This window comes from Cryptotermes secundus, unplaced genomic scaffold (assembly GCF_002891405.2).
Source record: "Cryptotermes secundus unplaced genomic scaffold, Csec_1.0 scaffold653, whole genome shotgun sequence".
NCBI classification, from domain to species: domain Eukaryota; kingdom Metazoa; phylum Arthropoda; class Insecta; order Blattodea; family Kalotermitidae; genus Cryptotermes; species Cryptotermes secundus.
Genome location: NW_019736406.1, coordinates 977,816 through 986,296, shown reverse-complemented (window position 1 = coordinate 986,296; position 8,481 = coordinate 977,816). Strand labels below are relative to the sequence as shown.

Below are 8,481 nucleotides of genomic sequence, written 5' to 3'. Positions count from 1 at the left end.
TAATTTTATGACCCGATCCGGTGTAGACATGGTAGAGGCAAACTCACGACTGAAAATCAAACATGTTTGATATGAAGCGTGAGCCCTCACGCTTGCCTGTGACGTCATAAGAATTTCCACGACGCTTCGTTCACATGGGTCGTACTCACGAATACCTGCCTCACGCTAGCGTGTCACGCCCCGTGGAAACGCGCCCTTAGGTCAGCAGTTTAAGTTTCTCTCGTACCCGGACGTTGCGCAAAGATGCGAGGGTGATGCGCAGGCGCACACACAGACGTAGCAGCGCAGATTACCAGTCATCACTACGTTCACTTTTGTCGGACTTAAGCATACGAAGTAACCGGAAATTAATGTTAAATACAGCAGCGATAAATGTTAACACTCCATTTAACAACGTACATGTTGCGTACATGCAGTTCACAAATTCGGAAGTGTCTCAACTGATGTCCCTACTAAAGCGACTTTCTGGAATTTTGGTTATCAACATAACTCTTATTTTATTATCACGTGGTTCGATTGAGGACGTGATGCATATAGTATATTTGTGGGAAAGCCAGAAGGAAAGAGACCACTGGGAAGACCAAGACGTAGGTTGGTGGACAAAATTAAAATGAATCTTAGAAAGACAGAATGGGATGGGATGGTATGGAATGCAATGCTCTGGCTCAGAATGAGGACCAGTGGGGGGCTCTTGTGAACACGGTAATGAACCTTCGTGTTCCATGAAATGCTGGGAAGTTCTTGAGTAGCTGCACAATTTGCGGCTTCTCAAGAAAGGCTCAGCTCCTCGAGTGAGTGACTCAGAGCAACATATGCTATTTTTAACGTTCGGGAACCGACATCGCCTTCCAGTACAAACGGATCCACTTTGACAACTTTAGAAACCTAACTTATGTTTAATTACAGAATACAGATCGTGTTCTTTGATGAACTGCATTACTGAAACGACACTGGACTCTGAATGTTTGTTTTGTAGTGTGGACAGTAAGTTGCTGAAATGCGCATTATTGAACCGATAAATATGTTGATTCCCTCCGTATTTCCAAATTAACTTCCATACTTTTGTAAAATAATACCTGCAGTTTGATGAGGAGTGTAAATAATACACAATTTACGTATGCTGAAGAAATATAGAGTAATTCATAAGTCCCTCTGGAATTTCCGAACTCTGCGGTACACAAGTTCCGGACAGACTTATGTATTTATTCGGGGTTTCATTGCATGAATTACTCTCACGCAACGGCTATCAAAGAGACCTGATCTCTTTCTCAAACTGTTAGCGTCATGCATCTCAAAACGGTAATGTAGATGTGACAATTTGTTACATATAAACTCATATTTTAAAATAATTCTCAGGTGATAGAACTTATTATTCCGAACATAAAACAAGTCTTGGTTTCCTGGTAAAATGTTTCTTTTACTTAGAGTAGGTTAAGACTGAGTCCCTTAAAACTATCCCCATAATAGGCCGTGGAGGCCCATAGGGTTGCGAGACTTCGAGGTTCTCACATTTTCTAGACAATCGGCTCACAGATGGCGGTGGGTTTGTTAGCCTTACACGCCGACCGGCCGCCATTTACCCCCATGAAGATTCCTGGTATTCATTTTTGTTAGAAGCTGAGTCGATTACACAGACATAGTGCGGCTGGAAGGATTATGTCAATTGAAAAATCCAATGACCTAAGCAGGAATCGAAACCGCGCCCTTCCAGCTTGTAGGATAGTGTCTCTACCAACTACGCTACCTCCTACCCTAGAGACTGAAAGTCGCTTAGTACTAAGGGCGTTCCGTATATAATGCCTCCTTTTTTTTTTAAGAAAACTACAACAGATACATNAAAGGTTGTCTGCTTCACTGGCCTGACTCGGGAAATACGGGCTTTCAGCTTAGTCAGCATCGTCTTGTAGCGTTCAGAATTGACAGTCCCTGGTTGTTATCTGCTGATCTGTTCGGATGAGGCGCTGTTCATTGTGAGGAGTGGCAGCTGAGCAGGGACGCCCATGGCGTAGATTGTCGTGCACTTCACTTTCGCCACTGTTGAAACGCACTACCCACCGCCTCAATGTGCTGACATCCACTGTATCGTCTCCGTACACCTTTAGCAAGCGTCGATGGATGTCAGTACAATTTGTTCGGCAGTGAGAAATTCAATAACACATCTCTGTTTCGTACGCACTTCTATGTCAGACGCCATTTTGGTAGACTGCTCTGCTGTCGCTATCTGTCGCATGACAACCAAATTAACAGTACATTGGCGGGAAGGTTCAACCTTTACTACAACACCACCAACATCCAGCTCAGACGTTACATATTAACACAAAAAAATAGGAGGAATTATATACGGAACGCACCACGTACTTATTCGGAAACAGCAAATTGCAGCACCCGGTGTTTGGTGGCACACCCATTGTGCAATGCCCCGCGAACATTAAAGTGGAAACAATTTACAGCACATCGAAGAGTTGAAAGACGATTGTCGAGAAAGTATAACCTAATATAAATTGCTCATAATTAGAAACCGCAAAGTGTGACAAATAACATTCAATAGAATTGCAAGTAATGATCAAAGCAAATCGTCTAGGGAAGTTGCCGTGATATCGAAGCAAGCGTTTTAAACATGTACAAAAGCATTTTTCAAAGATTTACGTATATTTGATAATCTTCCTATTACACTAAACATTACAGTCTCTATTTTGGTTACATGTTTTCGACAATTGATTTAATTATTGCAGGTTGTGCTGTAGAATTCCATATGAAAAAATACAATAATGCAAAAAGTGAATAAACGAAACACAAATGCTATTTTTATTGGATGGCAGATTTCAGGATTGAAACTGTATTGTTAGCATTCATGTTCTGGAACAATACCAGATTACGGCAAATAATCTACACAGGAAATTCGAAATTTGTAGTTCACTAGCAAACGTAAATGCTCCTTAATTCCATATTTTTGTAGATTAAAAAATGGACATATTTGCATCTCGATAATATCTGTGGGACAGAGGGACACTGACTGTAAATGCAGGACTGTTCCGGGCAAACCAGAATGTATGGGCAGCAGAACATAACCTTAAAATTATGTGCAAGGATTGGACCTACATCTAGTGAAGTGCCGCCCGTGTTACGGAAATAGTTCGATATTAAGCCGTGGTAATTGCTATAAATACAAACTATATAAGAGGAGTGATGTTACTCTAAAATACTAAACGTTATAGCGTTCTGGATTATAATAAAATATGTGACAGGATTGGATATTCTGAATGTAATATATTATCAAATTATCAGTATGCTCGAAGCTTATGGGTTCGTGCAAGGTCAGATTAAATCTTAGCGAGACACAAAGCAGCGACAGAGTGAGGCCCCTATATTTTGTAAAATACTGAAGGAAAATATTTAATAAGCATTGCGGGTCTTTATTTAAATTTACATGAGTAGAGTTCTTCATGACAGAAGATAATTAACAAAATTTGAAACAAAATAAGAATAGACAAGAGGACGTTGCTTAGGAACGAACGAGATGTGGGAACTGCCCACATTCAAGTAAATGTTACAGTGAGAACGCAAGTATAATTGCTTAGCAACGACGAGTAAACAGCTGTTGCTAGGCAAAGCCTACAACAATACGAAAGTGACATGTTTTCTATAGGTCCGACTCTAGGTTATATATAAGAAGATACACTGAGTGGAAGTTTACTGTTCTAGATTTCTACAGTTCTACGATTCTAGTTCAGTGTTGCGTTTCAATACAACGTTCAAGGTGTACAGAGTTCACTATTGTTATTATTATTCTTTAAACTCAAGTTTGTCTGTGTATACTGTGCAACTATAATAAACATTATAGAACAGTTCAACAAGTGGTTGTATCTTCTTATAACGACATCCCACAGAGACCATAACTTCTATTAGCAGCTTTAGAACAGCACTGCTGATCACAATCTGTTAACGTCTAAATAAGTCTGCAGAAATGAAGAAATCAGCAGTTTTAAAACAGGAACTTATAAAGCTTGTGCAAGCTAAAATTGACAGACTGAAAATAGAGAATGAAGTACTGATGGAAGAAGTAAAAGAAACAAAAAGGAGGTATTACTTACGTGAGATTTTATGTTTTCTCAGAGGTTACAATGAGTGCTGTTCTCTGGGATGTGATATCGTGTAGTGTGATACAGGTTTCCTCACGATTCCGAGGAGGGTACGGCTTCCATCTTCAGGATAGAAGAGTAAAACAGTCAAGCAGCATGGCTTTACTCTTCAACCCCGAAACGTTGGTTAAACACACTGCGCTGAGCCAAATCCCAGAAAACACTACTCTTCAAGTAGTACTTACTTCAGGGATCATTTTATCGTTGCCAAGAATGTGTTAAAAACACTGGGTTACTTGAAGCTAGTGTTTCAGTCTTCATTTGTTGTATCCGTTTGTGTATCATGTACTAAAGGTATAACTGGGAGCCATAATCACGACAATTGGTTATAAACCGATATTTAAAAGTTTAATATTCTGTTATTTTTATTTATGTCCCACTACATACTACGATCTGTAGAGGTCACTACCATGCAGAAAGCCTTCCTATATATACACCAATGTGTATCAATATGTACAGCAGCTATGCAAAACACAAAAATCAACATAACGAAATTTGTATGCCGAGCAATTAACCTCACACACAAAAGAACATTTTAATTGTGTTTCAGTATTTTCAAGGTCGCTCTTTGTAACCGACCGTTGATGTCGATGCCTATCAGAGTGGCGGCACGGTGTGAGGCATGAACTGTTAGACCACTGTGTGTCGCGGTGCAAGGGCCGAATGCTGGGATTATGAGTTCAATCCCGCTCAAGGCATGGATGTCTGTGAGCGTTTATTCTGTGTTTGTATTGTTCTGTGTGTAGGTAGCGACCTTACTACGAGCTGATCCCTCGTCGAAGGAGTCCTACCGTCTGTGTACAAGATTAAGAAACTTAAGAGAAACAAAGCATTTCACGGATGTCCTATGCTCCCAAGTGGGAGAAACAAGAATTAGAGAGAGAGAGTTGAGGTCGATGCTTCTTATTCGGGAGATCCCGAGTTCAAATATGCCCAGAGACCAACTCTCTTCAATTAGGCATTTCCTTATATTCCTCATTCTGTCTGCGTATGATAATAATAATCTGTGGGCGCTACAGTCCATGTTAAAGCTTGGCCTCTATTTTTTCAGTTTCTTAATCCTATTGACAGTGGAACTCCTTGGGTGGGGAATCAGCCAGCCGCAACGCCCCTACCTACACAGGACAATACAAATACAGAATAAACGCAGACAAACATCATGCCTCGGGTGCGATTCGAACCCACGACCCCAAAGTTCGAGCGGGCGAAGACAGTTCATGCCTTAGACCGTGTGGCCACAGTTATCGGCTCTGTCGGAGTATATTCCGGGATACAACAACAAAACAAATTCAGTGGTTTTAGTCCACAAGCGAACAATACCGACCGAGAGACCGCCGCTTGTCGGCGAAGTTAATGCCAATCATATTCATCAATTCCGGAATAATGCATTAAATTAGGTCACAGCCACTTCCATCTACAGCCTATGTAATGAGTCATTCATCAAACATCCTCTCATTAGACGCTTTCTGGTTCTGTGTACGTAATTAAGAGGATTGTTAAAGAAACCACCAAGAAATCGCTGCATCCAATTATGTTTTCAGTCTGAAGGATACATATAGGTTATTTGCAGTACGTGAATAAATTAATGTCATGCAATGGGAGTAATGTCCATCCATGTTTTCATATTTCAAACCACTTAACAGATTTCAATATAATTGAGTACCAGTAAAGGCACAAACAGTTCCATGGAGAAGAGGCGTGTTTGGGAAGACAATATTTGCCCACCTACACCTGACGTTCTCCACTTCTCGTTGACCTGGAGGCCAACTGTCAGCTTCACTTGAGCCCGCAACTGAACCAAATTAGTCCAGTCTCTACAATCCCACCCTTTATGTCTTAAGACCCAGGTCAATATCCTTTCATCTCTGCCTATATCCTTCAAGAAATCTCTTCCCTTCAGGGCTTCGTACCGAAATTTTGTAAATATTCTACATGCTTTCTACATGCTTGGAAATCCCTACTTCCTCGATTTTATCATGCAAATAATACCAGGCAAAGAGCACAAAGTAAGAATCTTGTCCAGCTTTCTCTCATGTCCTCCCTCCTGGGTCTAAATATTCTACGAATTATCTTGGAAACACTATGTATTCTTCCCTTAATGTGTGAGGCCCAAATTTCTCATCCAGACAAAACAATGGGAAATTTATCGTTTTCCGTGCTGTACTTAAATCTCCACTTTGCCAAAGAACAGATCCTGAGTTCAATTTACCGCAAGCTTTCCCCGTATTTAGCCTGGTCTTAATTTATTAGTGAATGCAATTTTAATTTCTTACTGCCATCTCAAATGTTTTAATGTTAAATCATTTCCACGTAATTAACGACCATTATATCATGATATCTTCCTGAATTCTGGTGATGGTACATGGACATGTACTTAGTTTTTTCTGCGTTCACTTCTAGCTCAATCTCTTTACTGCCATCTGTCTTTGTTACTGAGCAGGATGAACCACACTGTGGCTGGTTTGGAATAATGTAAGATAAGCCGTAAGATGTTCCCTACCCTTAATGATTGCATCTTTTCTTGACACAGGAGACGCTGGACTTATGGAGGGCTCTTCGTGGTAGCAGCCGTGCTCTTGATGGGGGTCGCGTCAATCTTTGCACCTAGAGAGAGAGGATTTGTTTGCTAAAAACTGCATGTACACAGAAGTATGAAATAAAAACCTTGAAATTTCCTAATTTTTATTGAGCTTCTTTAATCAACCATCCTCACAGATTGGCTGCTGGTGTGCTGAAGAGATACAGGATTTGAGGACGTAGAGAAAATTCTTATAGTAATGAACCAAGTGCAGATCTCAGCAGTCAAAATCATCTTGAATCATGACGACGGTCTTTATACACTGATGACAAACTAACCGCTTCCCCTAAGTAGCTCTTCTGTGCACCCCTCTCATACCTTTCTTTTACACACCCTCTCTGTTCCATCCGTCATGCATTTTGACTTCCGTTATTTTTTCTTTAACTTTTTCCATGAAGACCGTCCATTCAGTGTCTTTATTATGCAATCTAGAAGCCTCTTTGCTGCATTTACCTGGCTCTGTTCTGCCGTTATACTCGATGAAAATTGGATAATGGTCGCTATTCCAAGGGTCCGTTCCAACTTTCCATGTATACGTGGTACAGTCATTAAGTTCGTGGACTGTGGTTTTATCGCATCATATTACAAGGTATTCACATACACTTACATAGATCCATAACGGCACTCAAAACAGAAGCCTTTGGCCGCTATGCAAGTCTGCCAACGTTGATATAGCTGCCGAAAACATTGCTGAAACATACTGGCGAGAAATTCCCGTACGGCGTCTCCTGTGGCATTGACGACCTCCTCGGACGACTGAAATCTACGACCACGTAGCTTTGCTCTCAAGTGGAGAAAGAGAAAGAAATCGCACGGTGCGAGATCAGGTGAGTGCGGAGGGTGTGGCAAAACGGCGACCTGTTGCCTTGTCAGTTCCTCTTGGACAGGAACAGAGCGATGTGCAGGGGCGTTGTCGTGTAGCAACAGCCAATTCGTCATGTTAACCGTTTCGCTAGGGGATTTGCCTAGTTTCTGGCAGAACCTGATGTTTGCCCGTTGTTCAAACTGCCATATTTTCGAATTCCGCCACTTGCATTTAACTGCAGTTCACAATAGAGGCACACAACTGCCTCTTGCTGTGACGAGAGATTAACTGACAGGGCATCATATCGTGCCTCAACCTATTCGCTGTAATGCGCTGCAACGACGCTTTGCGGTCAGTCCACGAACTTATTGACTGTGGTAGTATAATGGTGCTGATCTTGCGTCCACAAAAGTTAGGTTGAGGGCTGCCTTGGATCCTGTGGCATCGGAGATATGTGTCTTGGAGCCGTCATTTAGCAGCGTGAGGTTTGTTTCAATTCAGTGATGCAGTGGTACAGGTTGTTGCCGGTTGTACAATTTTTCGAATTACCCCACGAATAATGATGTCCATTAAAGTCTCCGTCAATCAAGAATTTACCTTTGAATTGTGCGAAGAACTTTTTCCACAATCTCAGCTCGATTTTCATGTGTGGCTGCTTGTAACATGACAAAATTAATATTCTATCCTGGCCCGTATATAGTTCAACTGCACGTGCTTCAATTTTGCCGTCACAGTCACACAAACCATTCTTACGCGAATATTTCAGTTTATTATTTATGAAAATGGCAACTCCACCACCTGCCCTTTCATTCCTTTCTTTACTCACAACGCCAAACCCTTTCAGGTATACACTTTCTGCTTCGCCAAGCCAGGTCTCTGATAGAATTATGACATCTATGTTTTGGCTCTTCTGTTGGAATTCGGGGAACTTAGGCTCCTACAGTTCCACTGAACTATCT

At 41.3% G+C, this 8,481-nt stretch overlaps 1 protein-coding gene across 8 annotated transcripts in view; it reads right to left on the bottom strand.

Annotated features, from left to right (window-relative positions):
- Nucleotides 1–8,481, bottom strand: part of LOC111869898 (putative gustatory receptor 28b) — a 64,226-nt gene that overhangs the window by 17,443 nt on the left and 38,302 nt on the right. For 5 of the 8 annotated variants that reach the window (XR_004513600.1, XR_004513599.1, XR_002843757.2 and 2 more), the window contains one exon: nt 6,640–6,743. The exons of the other annotated variants lie outside the window; for them this stretch is intronic. Coding sequence is in view for 2 of the 5 variants with exons in the window: in XM_023861763.2 (XP_023717531.1) it covers nt 6,640–6,654 (15 nt within the window). In the remaining 3 variants the exon portion in view is untranslated. The remainder of the gene's footprint in view (nt 1–6,639; nt 6,744–8,481) is intronic. 8 annotated transcript variants of the gene reach the window in all.